Source organism: Humulus lupulus, chromosome 2 (assembly GCF_963169125.1).
Source record: "Humulus lupulus chromosome 2, drHumLupu1.1, whole genome shotgun sequence".
In the NCBI taxonomy this organism is placed as follows: Eukaryota; Viridiplantae; Streptophyta; class Magnoliopsida; order Rosales; family Cannabaceae; genus Humulus; species Humulus lupulus.
In genome coordinates, this window is record NC_084794.1 from 288,862,703 (window position 1) to 288,882,378 (window position 19,676).

Consider the following 19,676-nt stretch of genomic DNA (forward strand, 5'->3'; position numbering starts at 1 on the left):
GATCTAAACTGAAATTTTGAAAAGAAAAAAAACCAAAATATTAATTGGAGGGTCTTGAGAATACCCTCAATTATTTGTATAAGATATGTACTATACCATACATAGCAGTAAAATAATTTAGCATATGGAGTATCTAATGTAATTATTGTAAAAAATAATATAGAAAAACTAAAAATATAAACAAAAATTCCATAGTTTAATTGTAATTAGAATAATAATTGGGAGATACTCTTAGATATACTATTTACATATAATAATATGTAATTAATCTTAACCAAATAATTAAAGACGTGTGCACTTACTTAAAACTATGTATGATTAAAATTTAGTAATTTGAATTCTAAATCATAGTGAAAGCGAAGGTTTTATATAAAACGACACACCTTTATTAGTTTTTCTTAAAAAAAAAAAAAAAACTAACGGTCAACTCTACTGTTAGTCACGTTTTCCTTCACACTCGTCCAATCAAATTTAACGTTATCTTGAATTGAAGAAAAACGAGATGTCGTTTTTTGAACAATGGCATGTCGTTTTGCAGAATACGTACTGTTCCAGAACATTGTCAAGCTGTCAAACGCAACTCTCTCTCTGATCTCTGGCAGAAATCATCTTCACCCAACACAAATTATACGTATATATATATGTATGTTAATATATAAAAAATTAATAAATACAACCAACGACCAAAAGGTTTCTCTCTTTCTCGTCAAGATCCTTCTTTTTCTTTTTCTGTTAGAGACGTGTTCTCGATTTCAGCTAAGGTTAGTTCGTTTTTTTCTTTTGATAATTTCTTCTGACTAATATTATTATTTGTTTTTTCAATTTCAATTTCTTCAAGATCGAAGAGAGAAAGTAGAAATGGGCAGATTTTTATCTGTGTTTATGAAAATATGTCTGTGTTCTTCTATTGTTTGATTAGCTTGGTGGGATTTGATTACCCAATGCAATTCATCATTGTTCGATTCAGATTCACTGTTCGATTCAGATTCACTGTTATATACACTAATTTAAAATGGGTTCATAAGATATATTCTAATTACTAACAAAACATTGAACTATATGTGTGTGCACAAAGGGGTTTGTGTTTGGATTTTGAGGAAATTGTTGCTCTTTTCAGTTCTTAATACTTTATTACAATCTTGTCTGTGTGTTTCAGACATGGGTTTATACATCTATGCATGTTAATGAAGAATTCTAAATGTTGAAAAATTGAATACTTATTAAAGCTTGATTGCTACTTTGTTTGCTTTAACGGCTTAGTTTGATACATGTGTATAGATATCCTGCCTTTACTAAATTTGTGATTAATTTGGTTTAGACCACTGGAAGTTCTACTAAACTAGTGTCAGTGTTTAAGATGTGGGAAAGGTATTGGTGTCACCTTTATTATATGAAAATATTGATATTCATAGAGAAAAAATATTGTATCTTTGAATACTTGGTGGCTTGATGATTATCTGAGGGTTTGAAGTTTCAGTTGGGCATGCTCACATGTATTTTCTTTTCAGCCACTTTGTTATAATTTTGTTGTTTTGAGATTACTTGATGTTTTTCACTTCCTATGACATATTTAATATGCATGCTGATCACTTTTCTTGATTGTAAATCTTGGCATACTAGGTGCCTTACAGAACGGCTAGTATCTTTTATAATTTTCTTTTTTGATAGTCTCTTTTGATTTATAATTTGTTTAACGATGGTTCTGTGGCGAGGATTCTAAACATGTTTTTTTTTTTATTTCCATCTCAACCTATCCAATGGATGATATTATGTGTATTCTCAAGACATGCTCCTCTGGTGTTTTTTCTGTTAATAAATCCTTGTGTAATTGATCTTATCTTATGTCCAAGTTTATATGTATTGACATCCTTCTTTTAGTTTTAATATATTCTTCTCATGCCTCAGGTTTTAAATTCTTTCGTAGAAAATGAGCTGGTGGTGGGCTGGAGCTATTGGCGCTGCTAAGGTAAACTACCATTTGCAGCCTCCAGTATGCCTGCCTGAGACACATTATATCCAAATATGAGATTGATGAATTTTATATGCTTTTACAGAAAAAGTTTGAAGAAGATGAACAACCCAGAAGCTACCAGAGCGTGGGACTGGTAATTGGCGTGACGGGGATAGTAGGCAACAGCCTGGCTGAAATCCTCCCACTCTCAGACACACCTGGCGGCCCCTGGAAGGTTTATGGGGTGGGAAGACGCCCACGTCCGAACTGGAATGCTGACCATCCAATTGAATACATTCAATGTGATGTCTCAGATCCTGAAGACACCAATACAAAGCTTTCTGGACTGACTGATGTTACACACATATTCTATGTCACTTGGGCCAGCCGAGCCACTGAAGCTGATAACTGTGAAGTCAATGGTGCCATGTTTCGCAACGTGCTGCAAGTCCTGATTCCAAATGCCCCAAATCTCAGCCACATTTGCCTCCAAACTGGGCTCAAACATTACATAGGCCCTTTTGAGGCCCATGGTAACATTGAGTTCCATGAACCACCTTTCACAGAGGATATGCCCCGTTTGAAAGTTCCCAACTTCTACTACACTCTGGAAGATGTTCTGTATGAAGAGGTTGAGAAAAAGGAGAGTTTGTCCTGGTCCGTGCACCGTCCCAGCGTGATTTTCGGGTTTTCCCCTTACAGCTTGATGAACTTAATTGGCACACTTTGTGTGTATGCGGCTATATGCAAGCACGAGGGGCGTCCACTGAGATTCCCTGGAAGCAAAGCGGCTTGGGAGTGTTACTCAATGGCTTCAGATGCAGATTTGATTGCAGAGCAACAAATATGGGCTGCAGTGGACCCATATGCGAAGAATGAAGCCTTTAACTGTAGCAATGGGGATGTGTTCAAGTGGAAGCATTTCTGGAAAGTTTTAGCCGAGCAGTTTGGGATTGAAGAATATGGATTCGAGGAGGGTGTGAGTTTTAAGTTGACAGAGTTGATGAAGGACAAAGGTCCTGTATGGGAGGAGATTGTGAAGGAGAATCAGCTAGAGCCCACCAAGTTAGAAGAGGTGGGTGTTTGGTGGTTTGCTGATCTCATGTTGGGGTATGAATCTCAGTTGGACAGCATGAACAAGAGTAAGGAGCATGGCTTTTTAGGTTTCAGGAATTCCAGGAACTCTTTTATCTCTTGGATTGACAAGATGAAAGCCTACAAAATTGTGCCTTGAAAATGCTGGACTATCTGAGTTTCGGGTTCCAATGGTGGCTTTTGGTATGAAAGTGTTTGTTGTGTATCTGCTGTTTCATTGTTGTTGTTGTTCTAAATTGATTTCTTTTTGGGAATAAAGTCTCAAATGTTATGTACAAATACTTGAAAAAAAAAAAGAGAGAGAAAGAAATCTATTTTTATTCCTTTCGTTTGGTTAGAAATAAGCACTGGTATGACATTTCATTACGTTTTTACCATTTGATGAAATGATTATTCCATCTAAAAGTAAATGAAATGGCCATTCCAATGCACAATTAAAGAAAAATTACTTTTCTACTCATTAAATTTTATTCCTATTATTATTCCATTCTCATTTCTATTTTCATTAAAGTTTGTCATATTCCCAAAGCTATTTCCATACAAACTCACAATTATTCTCCTCGTCTCTAATCTTTCTCTCAAAAACACTAAAACCAGAATGATACAATCCTTAGAAGAATATTCACTTGTTGCTTGGTGCATAATGTTCTTAAAGTTTGTCATATCTCGAAAGGCTATTTCCATACAAACTCACAAGCTATTGAAGTGATTGATCTATTGCTTTATCTTATGGACATAGAAAAACTGTGGCAAAATGTTTTCTCATTTTCTTTCTTGATTAAATTAATTAAAATTAATTAATTAGTGATGAGTGGAGTAAATTAGAGCAACTCCAATCCAGTATTTTGAACATTAATTGACTAACCAATGTCAGTTCCCAAGCTACTTTTGAGTTACTTCAAACACTGTTGCCTGACAGACATAACAGTACTGTCTTTCTATTTTATTTTAATTATATATCTATAACATATATAAAAGTCTCAACTTATCCATTTTTTTTGTTTTTCTATTTTGTGAAGTTGCTTGGTTCATGTATTTTGTATTTTATGCTTTACTTGATAAATTTGTTAAGGTTCATTCAAGACAAAGTAATAATCTCACTCTTTTGATCTCTTTTTTTCAATAATTTTTATACTACAACTCACTAAGTAAAATGTATTACTTTATAAAATTTTAAATGATGAACATTACTCTATTTTTCATTATTATTGTTTCTTTAAAAAAAAGATATAGATAAAATTTTAATTAATAAAAACATATTATTCTAAAAGCAAATAAATATAAATTTAACATAAAATGAAATATTCACTTTTATAAGTATTTCCAAATAAAAAGTACAAGTTGTTATTATATAAAATATTTTATTACACAAAGTTTGTCTAATATACTAAAAAGTAACAATTACTTATAATAGGAATGAGATTTATGTTAACACAATAATAACACTTTCATATCATTCTAATAGGAATTTGATCACATAAATTTTATCTTGGTTTGATCATTCTTGAAGTCATCCCACTTGAGCACAGTATATGAATTAATACACATAAGTCCTACGAAAATAAATTTCTCAACAACTCTATTAGTATTGTACTCAACACTTGAAAGACGATCACCGAAAAAGAAAACACTTAGAGCATCAGCAGTGCAATCAATCTTGTGTGTTGCCAAAAGTACATAAATTAGTATAAAATATTATTAATTTTTCAAAAACAGAATAGGCAACGTTGTCTGACAGTAGCAACAACTCTATCCACAACGATAAAATGATAACATGACATTTTATCTGACAAATATAGTCAAACCACTTCTGTGGCTACAAGGGGATGCTTGATAACTCTACAAAATAGAGTTATTTTACCACTTTTTATGTGCTAATTGTTGCTTAATTCTTGAGTTTTTAATTAATTTATTAAGTTTTTAAGTAATTTGGCATTTATTAGTCTCATTGTAATTTTCTAGATTTTTATAGATATTTTATTGTTTTATGTTGTAATTTAATTAGTTGAAATTAGTGTTGTTAGTTGAATGCTAAAAATATGATTTTATTGAAAATAAATATTATGTAAATTAAATTTTAATTAGTATTTTCATTGGAGTTATATGATATATTTTATTAATGAAAATATTTAATTTTAATTTAATTTATAATTTATTTGGTAGGAAAGATATTGCAATTTTGGACTTTGAAAAATAAGAAAAAGAATGAAGAAAAGTGTGGCATTTTCAACAAAGAAAGGAAGAAAAGTGGCAAATGACCAATGCCACCAATCCTCCAGCCAGGCCCAAGGCCCAAGGCCCAATTCGCTCCAAAACTCTACCCAGCCTTCACGTGACTCCTCAGCATATATCATTCTTCAACATATATCACCAGCTCCTACAAGCAGCAACCTTCCAACGGTTCTCCACCTGCCAGCCGAACCTGCCCAGGCCCATCTTCAGCTACTCCTCTCGTGCGCTAGCTGTTTCCCGAATTCATCATCATACAGCCCACAACAAGCCGAAATGCCCAAGTCAACCCAGCTGCCAACACAGCCACCAAAATGCCAAATATCATATTTTTCTTTCCCAATATTTTTCACTAAAATATCAATTCACTCTTTCCTATTTTTCTTACCTAAATAAACATTCCTAATTCATTTTTTTACCCTAACTTTTCACTAATATTTTACCCAACCAAACATTTCATCTTTCCAATACTCTTACACTTACTCTATTTATCATACCACTTCCCAACACAATTAAATTAATCAATTTATTTATTTTAATTTGATTAATTTAATCTCCATATTTTGCCTATAAATAGAGTCTTGTAAGACCATTTGGGGAGCTCTTCTTCTTCATCTTTTCAACATCTTCTACACATATTTTTCTCTCTTTTCTCTACCATTTTCATCTTTTGAAGAGCATGTCAAGTATGTTATTTTGTAATTTTTATCTAGTTATGAGCTTCTAATCTTTTTCAAAGGTTATTAAGATGATGATGAAGCAAAATGTAACTAGATAGTATTTTTTGTTGTATGGTGATTTCCCATTTGTACAACATTGTTTATGGATTTTTCTATCAAAGATATGCATTTTTCATCTATTATTGATTGTTAAAGCATATTACACTTAATTCTTCATTATGCAAAAATATGATATTCTTTAATTAAATATTTTTCATTAAATTGTTCACATCTAATTCTTAGAGCATAAGTATCATATTTTGCCTAAACATAATCTCTTTGATTTTTTATAGTTTCATTAGGTTGTAACACAACTAATGCTTAGAAATTATATCTTATATAAGTGAAGAAAAAATCATACATTTTTTAAAGAGTAACTTGTGCTTGAATAGAAAATATATTTTGAAAAAATATATAGTGTGATTTATTTCAACTATATCAAAACTTGGGAATCAATATACTTATAAATACTATTGAACTTGCATTTTGTGGATTCTAAAATCTTAATAATCTTATATTACATATCTCATTTGAAAACCATTTTTATCATTAATATTTTTATTACTTGTCTTTTATTTTTCTAAAATAAAATCTCATCAAATATTTGGAACTAGGTTAGAATATTCTTGTTTTGTTTGAAATAGTTTCTTTTGTTGTTAGTCAACTCCCATGGGTTCGACCTCGTACTTACATGAATATTATATTCCGAAACGATTCGTGCACTTGCGAGTTTAAATATTAAAACACCCTCTTTTGGGATCAACAATGCTCTTAAAGCGACATTTTAGTAAAAATAAATATAACATTCATATGTGGTTATAATATTTAGCAATTAATTTTATCGTTCCATTTTTTTCAAACAATTTATTTAATTTTTTTTTTCTATAAATACTCATTAGTTTTATTTAATTTCCACACAATTCAAACATTCTCTTCAAAATTGTCAATATCACAAATTTTCTTTTCTTACCAATGAATTATCAAAATTTTCTACATACCAACTCCCAAAATCTAAATTTTCAATATTCTTAAGCTTTTCAAAATTCATCAAATTCTTCATCTACCAACCCCCAAAATCCAAATTTTCATTATTCTAAATTAAATCAAAATTTTCAAAATTCTCCCTCTACGAATCCTCAAAATCAAAAAAAATTTCTATAAATACTCATCAGTTTTATTTAATTTCCACACAATTCAAACATTCTCTTCAAAATTGTCAATATCACAAATTTTCTTTTCTTACCAATGAATTCTCAAAATTCTCCACATACCAACTCCCAAAATCTAAATTTTCAATATTCTTAAGTTTTTCAAAATTCATCAAATTCTTCATCTACCAATCCCCAAAATCCAAATTTTCATTATTCTAAACTAAATCAAAATTTTCAAAATTCTCCCTCTACGAATCCTCAAAATCAAAATTTTCAATATTCTTAATTTAACCAAAATTTTCAAAATTATCTCATGTCCTCTTACATCAGCAAATTCACTACCATATGTTTTCCCTACACCAACCCGAAATGATTTCAAGAAATTATAGGCCAAGTATGGAAACGTCTAATATTGATTTGAATCGTGAAACATCATTGACATTTGTCTTTGAAACCCAACCTGGACTTCGTGTTGAAGGGTTGGAAATATAGTTCTACACAATGAAGATGAATCAAGACATAAAGATAAAGTCAAATGGAGCAAGAAAGCAATTATTCATTGCAATCTTCACGAAGTTCACGCGCACTTGGTAGAGCACATATGGTCAAATTTTGGAAATCATTCTAATTAGCATTTTTAAAAAAAATGATATTAGATTGATTAATTATAATTATGTCATTTTAACTTAAATTTCATGTAATATTTATTTATTTTAATATATGAATTTAAAAAATTTAGTACGACAATATTTATAATTACAAATGAATATATTAAATTATAATATGTGAGACCATAGTTGACAATTTTTGGAGTGACTTAACATTTGAGCATTTTTATGAAAAATGTTGCCAAAAGTGATGTGGATGAGAGAGAAAATAAAAAATTATATTTTGGGTTGACTTAGATATTTTGGGCAACTAATGAGGTAGCCACCATTCTAGTTGCTCTTATAGTTTTATAAGTTGGTTGATTTGAAGTGAGACACTCTAATAATTTTGTACCATTTTTGGTGGTATTGTACCTTCTTAAGCTTGCCTTGTGCCATGTTCTAGTTACTCTTGTGTCTTGTCTTGTGCCATGCTTTGGTTATATATAGGGGTGCACAAGGGTCGGATTTTGGGTGGAGGAAAGTGGTACCAAATTTTGTCCAAAATTTTCAGGGTTTGGGGTGATTTCGAGTTTCGGGTTTGGTCGAGTCGGGTTTCAGGTTTGGTCGGGTTTCAGGTGGGATTGGTTAAAAAATAGGCTTTGGGCCGAAAATAGGCTTTGGTAAAAAAATTTCAAAAATACTATTTTTTTGATACTTTTAATTCTTTTTTTTTACTTTTCACATATATTTTTTAACTTTGTTGTTAGTTTGGTAATGTCGATTTTTTACAAATTGGGCGTTAGTAATTTTTTTTGTTTTGAAAAAAGCATTATTTTTTTTTAATTATGTTTGGGTTCGCGTTACACCTTAACAAGAATCATGAGGCTCCATCTAAAAACCAATTGGTAATTAGTGGAGTTACACATGTTCTTATTAATGACTCAATATTCTTACACTTATTCCATGTGGGACACAATAGTCTAATATCCCCCATCAAGATTGTGACGATTTTTCGCTCACCAATCTTGAATCACCTGATCACAAGTGGCCCATTTTTTTTTTCAGCTCACTTATTTTTTTGGATCTCAATTGTCTTTTTGCACTATGCGGATCTCTTGCGGCTTGACTCACTCTTTTGGATCGGTGTGGATCGAATGTCCGCTAGGGAATTGGCTCTTGATACCATAACAAGAATCATGAGGCTCCATCTAAAAACCAATTGGTAATTAGTGGAGTTACACATGTTCTTATTAATGACTTAATATTCTTACACTTATTCCATGTGTGACACAATAGTCTAATACATCTAAACCCGTGTGTCCTTAATTTCAAAACTCGAACCCGACTCGAACCATGTTGGGTTCGGACCGAATTTCACCCGAATTCGACAGGTTTTGCAAAAAATCAAGCTTTCGGGTTGCGGATCAGACGGGTTTGCAGATTTTTCGAGTCAAATGTTCACCCCTAATTATATATATTTATAAAAAGTGATACTATTATCTCATCAAGTTGAGTTGAGAGGAATACATTTATTTATTTTTATATTATTTTATTTTCTTTAATGAAAATAGGAGAAAGGAACAGTTGACTTCCATTTAGAGGACGAGATTATTATATTGCAATAAAATAATAAACTGATGAATATATGTTAATTTCTTATTTGTTTCCATCAAAGTTGGTATAGTTTTGTAAGATTTAACCGTCAATATAAATAGAGAATTGTCCCTCCCGACTGATGCTAATTACAAGGTTAATTTATATTATATTGCTAGAACTTTTCTTGTTAATTACAAATTAAGAATTTCGATTATACTTTTAAAGGTTGCAATTTATTAGTAGTGGGATGTCGTTCATTAAATTTTAGCATGTTAAAAATTGCATTTATTAGTAAAGATTAGCATTTTATGATTTTAAAGATTTTGTAAATTACCCACTTTTTCAAGGTTTTCCTATCTTATTAGTAGTCAACAAATGACTCTCTTAATTATTATTTGTAGGCTTGGTTTGTATCTATTGTAGGCTTTGTTTTGTGCCAATCACTACTCCACTGATGACGGTGCTTATGATATTGTATTTTCTAAAGAAAAAATAGAAGCATTAGAAAAAACTTATCCATTTAATATACCTTGAATCTTACAAATCTCTACTTGGCCACCAAAACATTTATTTGTTTATTTTTCTTGTTCTTTTAGGCTAATTTTATTCATTTTAAACTATTTTTAGAAGAAGTTTCTTATTTTGTTCGGATGATGGTAAAAGTGTCTCATTGGCATTTCAAAGAGAAACATTTGCACTTTTAACCAATGTTTGTCACTCCCAGTTAACATACTTTTCTTCAAATAGAATAGTTAGTAATCCACCCAATACATATATAAATTAAGTATATTATGGTAGCTTATAAGTCTTCTTTTATTTTTAAGTTTAAATTTCGCTTTTTCGGAGAATTTAAAATGAGAAATTTGTGGGCTTTCAACTTTTGTTTTTTTTATAGCTTTTATCGTATAATTTTTCGAGGACATATCTTCATATTCTTTAGCTATACAATAACATTATTTTGTATTCTTATTTTATTTTTCAATCTGAATAATAATAAATTCTATCCCTAACCTAACAAAAAAATATTGCTTTATAGAAGGGTTTCCAAAACATATTTCAAGCCTGATTGGGTGATAAGTTTTGTTCTCCCAAAATTTTCTAACAATGATAAATATTGATAGTCATCTGAACTACCTTTCATGATTCTGCTTCCTCTCTTTGATGGGATTCACTCTAGCAAAATAATAATAATAATAATAACAATAAATACATACTAACTTGCAGTTGGACTGATGGGCTTTTAGTTTGACTTTCATTGGGCTTTATTCTCTCAACTCAGTTGGGCCTTTACGGTTTATCCCTAACCAACTAACGATATCCGTTCTTATTTTTCAAGAGGAAATTACATTTTATATGAGATTTTTAATAGAGTGTGCAAAAATATGGCTTTTTTTTCAAAAAAAGTTAATATATGGCTTTTTTTAAGAATTTTCACTTTTATGGGTTTATTTTCCCATATTTTTGTATAAAAGTTGGTTTATGCCATAGTTTTACTCTTAATCAAATTTGGAAGGGTGTGTTTGTAATTTGATTATTATTTTTTTAGGTTATTTGTTTTTTTTAAATTGTTTTTATATTACTAATTTTATATTAAATTTTTCTATGGTTGTTTTGAAATTTTTTTTTTGTAATATGAATTGTTTTTAAAATTATTATTTATTTATTATAAACATGTTTTTTTAAGATTGTACATTTTTTTTTTCAAATTCTGGGTAGGTAACCAGTTACTTGATTGATCGTTAAAAAAAAAATCTTAGAGCTAGGTTAAATAATATGCACCAGGAGGGGTAACCAGTTATCCTAAGATGAGTAACTTTCTGCCATAAGAGATGTAACCAGTTACCTAAGAGGGGTGACGAGTTACTTATATTAAATATGAAAAGAAACATCAAATTTGAAGGAAAAAAATGGAAGAACACTTCATTAAAAAAGGAAGAAGAAGTAACTATGATTTTAGTAACATAAGTAACTAGTTACTATAAAGAAACCATAAATATACACACACCAGAACGTGAAAGTAACTAGTTACCCTCAGAAATATACACACAAAGAATGTGAAGGTAACCAGTTACCCATTCACGTTTTCATATTTTTATTAGTTTTCTTTCCAAATTTTGGTATTCCTATAAGTGTTACAGTAAAAAGAAAATGCTGAAAAAATTGATTTGAATTTTTTTTACATATAGTGGAAAAAACTATAAAAAAAATTACAATAATAAAAGATAATAAATAAAAAAAATAGTAGAATAATTATGTAATGTTAAAATATATGTGTGAAAAAAAAGAAATAGAATGAGAAAAGAATAAGTACAAAAATGAAAAAAATATATGACAAAAAAAACAAAAGAAATGATGAATGAAAAAAAAATAGATGAATAAATAAGAATGAAAAGAAGAAGAAGAAAAATAATAGAAAAATGAAAAGAAAAAAAATATGAATGAAAAAAATGAAAAAAAAATGGAAGAAGAAAAAAAAGCTCATATGTGTGAAAAAAGAAAAAAAAATGGAAGGAGAAAATAATAAATACAAAAATGAAGAAAAAATAAAATGAAAAAAATTGAAAAATTATGAAAAAAAAACAATACAAATGAAAGAAAAAAATAGATAAATGAATAAAAATGAAAAAAAGAAGAAGAAGAATGAAAAAATATAAAGAAAAAAAGATGAAGGAAAAAATTGGTAGAAAAAAAAATGGAAGAAAAAACAAGTAAAGAAAAAAAATTAATAATAAAAAAAATGATGGAAAAAAAAATTACCTTCAAAATAAAAAATAAAAATAACTATAATAAAAAAAATGTAACATTTCCATATTTTAGTTAGCTACTAATTGTGTTTCCCATACTTTAACTTTTTCTTTAATAAATTTCCCATACAAATTAAGAAAAGTATAACTCCCATATTTTTGCACATTTATGGTATAAAAGCCATATTTTTTAAAAAATCCCATTTTTCAAACAAATACATATTGTAGCTAATTAGATTATAATTTCCATTTAATTATTATAAATTTTTTTTGGTGGAAATTGACTCTTTATAATTTCATTTTGAAAAATAGCCTTTGCTGAAATTTAGACTGGCTGCCTGGAATTTCCGAGTGTCGAGAGTGTTGGAGGTCATTTCACAAAAAAAAATCAAAATAAAGTTATTGGGCAAAGTAATTGTAAAAAGAAGATTATTTTGCAAAATCACATTTTTAAAAAAAAAAATCAGTGTTCAAATAGTTATAATATTGTAACCTATTACTTATACATCCTAAACTTGTTAAATGGTAGTCAAAATTAGATATTTGTATTGTCTATATTGTAGCCAATATGATTAATTTTTCTACTTTGTGTGGCCAAATATTGACAAAATGGAAAGATTAAAGCAGGCAGCAAAAATAGGTTGTCTTTGTATTACTACAAAACACTGTTTATATACAATCTATACCCCAAACGTTACAGTGAACGTTACAGTGATGCATATCTTCTAATTTAGGAAATGCTATTAAAGGACATAGAATGACTCCCACAAATCAGTAACTGAATCCCACAGATCTCGTAACACCCCCCCTCAAGTTGGAGCGTGCGGGTTCAAGATGCCCAACTTGTTCAGAAAAAAATCAAAGTGTTTCTTGCTGAGAGCCTTGGTAAAGATATCCGCTAATTGAACAGTCGTTGGAACATACGAGGGATCAATTAATCCTTCCTTGATAGCATCACGAACGAAATGACAATCAACTTCAATATGTTTCGTTCGTTCATGATAAACAGGATTCCGGGCAATATGCAAAGCTGACTGGCTATCACAGAATAATGGAATAGCTTTAGGATGGTGTACTCCTAAGCTTAATAACACACCTTTGAGCCACTTAAGCTCACATGTGATGGCCGCAATTGAACGATATTCTGCCTCAGCGGAAGACTTGGAAACAGTGTGTTGTTTTTTCGTTTTCCATGAGATAGGTGACTGTCCGAGAAAGACAAGCCAACCTGTCAAGGACTGGCGTGTGATAGGACATGTGGCCTAGTCCGAATCGCACCACCCTTGTAACGATAAGTCACTGTCTGCTCGCAATAGAATGCCTTGACCCGGAGTGCCTTTCAAATATCTCACAATGCGTAGAGCTGCTTCCCAGTGCTCATGTCGAGGATCTTGCATAAATTGAGATAAAATATGCACTGAATAAGCCAAGTCGGGCCGCGTGGCTGACAAGTAGACAAGACGACCAACAAGACGCCGATATGACTCTGGATTAGAAATTCGAGCACCTGTAGCAAGGCCTAGCTTATGATTCTACTCGATAGGAAACTCAGTCGGTTTGGCCCCTAAAAGGCCAGCCTCAGTAATGATGTCAAGAGGATACTTGCGTTGACACAGAAACAAACCAGAGGAACTACGAGCTACCTCGATACCAAGAAAGTACTTAAGCGTGCCAAGATCTTTCATACGAAACCAATCACTTAAGTAGGCCTTAAAAGCTTGCAACGCAGCGGAATTGTTGCCAGAAATAATCAAATCATCAACATACACCAGCACATTAAGGTGTACTCCAGTCTTGATGTAAGTAAATAAGGAATAATCAGAATAAGACTGGAGAAAACCATACTCTTGAAAAGCCGTAACGAGTTTTGCAAACCAGCAACGAGGTGCTTGCTTCAATCCATACAAGGATTTTCTAAGACGACAAACCAAGTTAGGATCCGAGCACTCGAACCCGGGAGGCAATTTCATGTAGACCTCTTCATCAAGATCACCATGAAGGAAGGCATTGTGTACATCCATTTGATGGACTTCCCAATTTTTCGAAGCGGCAATGGCAAGAAAAACACGAATCGTGGCCATCTTTGCAATAGGAGCAAAAGTCTCATTGTAATCCAAACCTTCAACTTGATGATTACCAAAAACAACCAGTCGAGCTTTCAATCGCTCAAGATCACCATTTGAGTGATATTTTCTTTTATACACCCATTGATTACCCAATGCATGTTTGCCAGGAGGGAGTTGTTCGAGAGTCCAAGTACCATTATCTTCTAAAGCTTTGATCTCCTCTTGCATAGCACGCTTCCACCCTTCATCCTTTATGGCCTCTTTAAAAGACCGGGGTTCATCTCCGGCAATAACAGCTGCAAGAAATTTCAGATATGGCGTAGAAAATTTGTCACAATTTATATAATGTGCTATAGGAAAGGAAGTACCTGAGGTATGCTGTGGAGGGGAAGTAGCAATAGTAGATGGACTCTCTTTGACAATATTGTGAGTGACATAATCCCGTAGAAGTATAGAGGAGTTTTAGTTCTCATTCCACGACCTAGAACTTCCTCGGAACCATGATCAATTGAATCAATAGTAGCAAGGAGATTTCCATTAGAACTAGAAACTTCGACCGAAACAGGATTCGAATTGAATGGATGATGAGTCATGGTGTCGGATGCTTCCTGCCCGGCGTCCACTGGCTCAACCACAGGAAACTCGGTAGTGATGGGTTCAACATGAGTGGGGTTGGCTATTGGTGGAGCTATTGGAGTATCTTGGTGGTTGGAGACTTCATAAGGCAATTCTGCAAAATCTGTATTGATAACTCTACAAAATAGAGTTATTTTACAACTTTTTATGTGCTAATTGTTGCTTAATTCTTGAGTTTTTAAATAATTTATTAAGTTTTTAAGTAATTTTGAATTTATTAGTCTTATCATGATTTTATATACTTTTGTGTGTTTTTATAATTATTTTGTTGTAAAATGTTGTAGTTAATTATTTGAATTGTTATTGTTAAGTTAGTGGTAAAAAAATGTTGTATTATTGAACTTAAATGTAAAATATAATTAAGTTATAATTAATATTTTCAAATAATTAAATTGATTTATTTTACAATTGAAAATATTGTATTATGATTTATTTTATATTTATTTTGTAGGGAATTTATGCTCTTGAAAAGCAATGGAAATGATGAAAAAAAGTGGTATTTTTATGAAAAATAGCAAAGGAATTTGGCATTTTCCCTTAGGCCCACACGCTTAAGCCCACAATGCCACCTTCAGCAAACCAAGAAGCTCACCAAGACCACCAACTCCTTCAGTAATCAATCACGTAGGATGCTCCCTCCCAGCCACATGCAACCTGCCATCCTTCACCATTTATTCCTCGTCAATTCAACCTCTCCACCTCCACGTGCCAGCCTCCAAACATCACCATTTCCTTCCTTCAGCAATATCTCATTTGCCTCTTCTCAGCCGTGGGCCAGCCACCAGCATTCGGCCCAATAAGCAGAAGTCCTCCCAGCCATCAACGCCTCTTCCACTAGCAGCCTGCCTCAGCTGCTCCCAACGCCAGGCATAGCAGCCACTTTGCCTAGCACCCCATGCATGCCATTTTGTATCTTGAGCCCATGAATTGTCCAAAAGCACATTTGTCCCCTATGACAAAAATACCACTTTTTATTCCACTTTCTACACATTTTACCCCAAAACATAATTATTATACCCTATAATTTACCCCTATTTGCCATATTATAATTAATTCAATTAATTTAATTAATTTGAATTGATTATTTTAATATCATTTTTTGGCTATAAATAAGGGAGTTTGGTGTCCATTTTTTGGGGAGGTTACTATACCATAATTTCTACACATTCAAAACCTCTCAATTTTCTTCTTCTTCTTCTTCTTCTTCTTCTTCTTTTTGATTATTTTCTATGTATTTTTAGAGGAAATTTTTGGGGTTTCTCTTCCAAATTTTCCTATTTATATTTGTAATCTTTAGTTTGTATTTGCTATTCTAGTTATGTGTTATAATATTTTTAAGATTATTAAGGTGATGATGAAACAATATGTAACTAGATAGTGTTTATTTTGTATATTGATTTCTCATTTTGTGCAACAAAGTTTATGGAATTTTCTTCTTCAAATATCTTCTTTCATCTTAAATATCATGTATTTTGGATTGTTAGCACATATTTAAACTTTGTTCTTCATTAGTGCAAATATATAATATTCTTTGTGTAAGATGTGTCATTAAATTGTACACATCCATGCTTAGAACAAAAATATTATGTTTTGCCTTATAAATAATGTTCATTGATTTATTTGTTATTTCATTAGATTGATTTACACTAAATGCTTTGAAATTATAATTTTGAAAAGTGAAGAAAAATCCTATCTTTTTATAAGTAATTTGTGCTTAAAATTATAAATATATTTGGAAAATGATAGCTTGATTTATTTTAACTATCACTAAAACTTGGGAATCAATGTACTTATAAATATTATTGAACTTATATTTTGTGGATTCTAATCCTTAATAATCTTATTTTACTATCTTGATTTCTACTTTTAATTTATGTTATATATATTGTCTTTAATTTCTATATTATTATCTTTTATTTTATTTTTATTATACAAAAATCCCATCAATCTTTGGAACTAGGTTAGAATTTATTAATTTTGATTTAAACTAGTTTTATTTTCGATTTTAGACAACTCCTTTGGGTTCGACCTCGTGCTTACACGAAAACTATTCTATAAATACGATTCGTGCGCTTGCGAGTATAAATATTTAAACATACTCGTTTTGGGTCCATCATGTATCAACATCCATATCTAATTCAAACTTATTATGACCCTCCCTATCACTGAAGGGGAAAGTATCTTCAAAAATTTTTACATCGCGTGATACAAAAAACTCATTCTTTTCAAGATCATAAAGTCTCCAACCCTTCTTGCCAAAAGGATACCCAACAAAGATACACTTGCGACTACGACTTTCAAATTTATCTCCCTTGGATTTTTGATTGTGAGCGAAACATAAGGAACCAAACACGCGAATTGCACCATAACACGGGGTGTGACCAAACAATTTTTCAAAAGGAGTTAAATTATTAATAACGGTGGATGGGGTTCGATTTATTAGGTGTGCGGCTGCCAAAACACTCTCCCCCCAAAAATAAATTGGTAAATTAGCTTGAAATCTTAAGGCACGGGCAACATTTAAGAGGTGTTTATGTTTTCGCTCTACTCTCCCATTTTGTTGAGGAGTTCCAACACATGGTGTTTGAAACAATATGCCAGAAGCAGAAAAATAATCAAACAAACAATTAAATTCGGTTCCGTTATCACTCCGTACTGTTTTGATAGTTTGAGAAAATTGACGTTCAACCATGGCAACAAAGGATAAAAACATTCGAAAAACCTCTGTTTTATCAATCATTAAGTAAACCCACACAGCTCTAGAAAAGTCATCCACAATAGTTAAAAAATATCTAGCACCACAAGAAGATTTATGTCTATAAGAACCCCACAAATCAACATGGATTAATTCAAAAATGCGACTAGCTTTATTTTCACTCAAAGGAAATTTATCTCTAGGATGTTTGGCACGAAAACACACTTCACATGCGTTATTCAAACTGCCCTTAAAATTACGAATGGGTGGAAGCAACTTTACTACTTTCTTGGAAGGATGCCCCATTCTGTTATGCCATAGTGTCAAAGCAGAGTTTTCTCCATCAACTGTGACTGCCTTAATTGAACTAGGTTCCTTGAAGTAGTAGAGTCCATCTTGCTTACTTCCCGTTCCAATCAGCTCCCTCGTTTGGTCCTGTATAGCACACATATAAGAATAAAAAATGACAACACTGTTCAAGTCTTTACACAATTGAGGCACAGAAAGTAAGTTGCAATTTAATTGAGGAGCATAAAGAACACGTTGAAGAGTTACAGTAGGTGACAATCTTACTGAACCCTCCTTGGTTGCTACAACCTTTTTGCCATCCGGAAGACCAACAGGACATAAGATATTTTTCACATCAAATAAGAGAGAAATATTGCCAGTGATATGATTGGATGCACCAGTGTCAATAATCCACAAATCACCATTAAACTTACCACTTAAATGATCATTAGAAATAGTCATATTACCGAAAACACTTGCAAGTGCTTTCCATTGATCTGCAGTAAACACTTGGGCAGATGATGCTCCAAGAGGTTCAGTGGCTGCTGCATTAGCACGAACGCCGCTGCCCCCCCACGACCACGACCTCCTGGAGCCAATGACTTTCCACGGCCTGCATCATTCTTCGCACGATCCCCCCACCAATCGGGGTAGCCAATTTTCTCAAAGCATTGTGCTACTTCGTGACCTGTTTTCTTACAATGGGTGCAAGAAAGATGAGATTTGTCAGGCCTTTCGAATCTGCCCTGTCCGCGCCCACATGGACGAACAGCGAAACCCACGGCTTCTGCCGTATCATCTGGTACTTCTGATGCCATACGAGCACGTTCATCTTGAATCGTCAATTGGTATGCACGATTAAGAGAGGGCAGCGGGTCTTGGGTAAGAATAGTCGATCGCAACCGACCGTAATACTCGACGTATAATCCCATTAAAAATTGGTGAAGCATATCTTTTTGACGGCGAAGTTCATGATCCCGTCCCGCGGTGCATCGCGTGCAGCAAGAACAAGTAATCAAAGGCTCATGTGTATGCAATTCTTCCCACAAAGCTGTTAATTTTCCGTAATAGGTAGCTACGATCATCGTTTTAGTTTGTCGGCAGTTGGCAAGGGCCTTTTTTAATTGTTGAATTTGTGGACCATTAACAAGAGCAAATCTTTCTCTGAGTGTGTCCCACAAACGTTTGGCATCTTTATATTTGGAGAGAGTAATTTTTACCTCTGGAGTAATGGTGTTCATAATCCATGAAATAAGCATAGCATGAATTGTGAGCCAATCTGCCTGTGTACAAGGAGGTTCTGGCGAGGTGATTGTGCCATCAAGAAAACCAAATTTACGTCTCGCTTGAAGAGCGGTTTCGATCTCACCTGCCCAATCATCGTAGTTCTCTCCGGTAAAACGAGCGAGAGTGATGAAGTCCCCAGGACGATCTTGAGGACCAAGAAAAAAAGGAGAATTTATTTCTATTTTATCAGTTTTTTGAGGTGGATGTGATGGCGCATCAGTGCCGGCAACCAACGATGTTTCATTGCCTGCCATATTTGTGGATCAACCTGGCTCTGATACCATGGAAAGATTAAAGCAGGCAGCAAAAATAGGTTGTCTTTGTATTACTACAAAACATTGCTTATATAGAATCTATACCCCAAACGTTACAGTGATGCATATCTTCTAATTTAGGAAATGCTATTAAAGGATATAGAATGAATCCCACAAATGTGTCCCACAAATCAGTAACTGAATCCCACAGATCTCGTAACACAAAACATAAACATCAAAAGAAAAAAATTAAACAAAATTTCAAAATGGCTAATTTTTAAATATTGGTATTTTTCTGAAAATTTGAAAAAAGGTACTTTAATTTGTAAAGTTCATAATAGGGGTGCTCAGGATCCAAACCAATCCAATAACCCT

General features: G+C 32.3%; 2 protein-coding genes across 2 annotated transcripts; one reads left to right on the plus strand and one right to left on the minus strand.

Moving 5' to 3' along the window:
* The first annotated feature begins 608 nt into the window (after positions 1-608).
* Positions 609-3,348, plus strand: LOC133819710 (3-oxo-Delta(4,5)-steroid 5-beta-reductase). Its single transcript, XM_062253015.1, has 3 exons — positions 609-761; positions 1,906-1,966; positions 2,055-3,348. Exons 2-3 carry the CDS (start codon positions 1,928-1,930, stop codon positions 3,183-3,185), a joined length of 1,170 nt encoding a protein of 389 aa, XP_062108999.1. The 5' UTR covers positions 609-761; positions 1,906-1,927; the 3' UTR covers positions 3,186-3,348.
* A 14,870-nt stretch (positions 3,349-18,218) lies between these two features.
* LOC133815651 (uncharacterized) lies at positions 18,219-19,464 on the minus strand. Its single transcript, XM_062248464.1, has one exon. The coding sequence runs from the start codon at positions 19,299-19,301 to the stop codon at positions 18,219-18,221; it is 1,083 nt and encodes a 360-aa protein (XP_062104448.1). The 5' UTR covers positions 19,302-19,464.
* Positions 19,465-19,676: the final 212 nt, after the last annotated feature.

Coding starts and splice junctions, on each gene's coding strand:
- LOC133819710 (XM_062253015.1), top strand. CDS start 1,928: ATGAGCTGGTGGTGGGCTGGAGCTATTGGCGCTGCTAAG. Junction 1,967..2,054: donor GAGCTATTGGCGCTGCTAAG/GTAAACTACCAT, acceptor ATGCTTTTACAG/AAAAAGTTTGAAGAAGATGA.
- LOC133815651 (XM_062248464.1), bottom strand. CDS start 19,301: ATGGCAGGCAATGAAACATCGTTGGTTGCCGGCACTGATGCGCCATCA.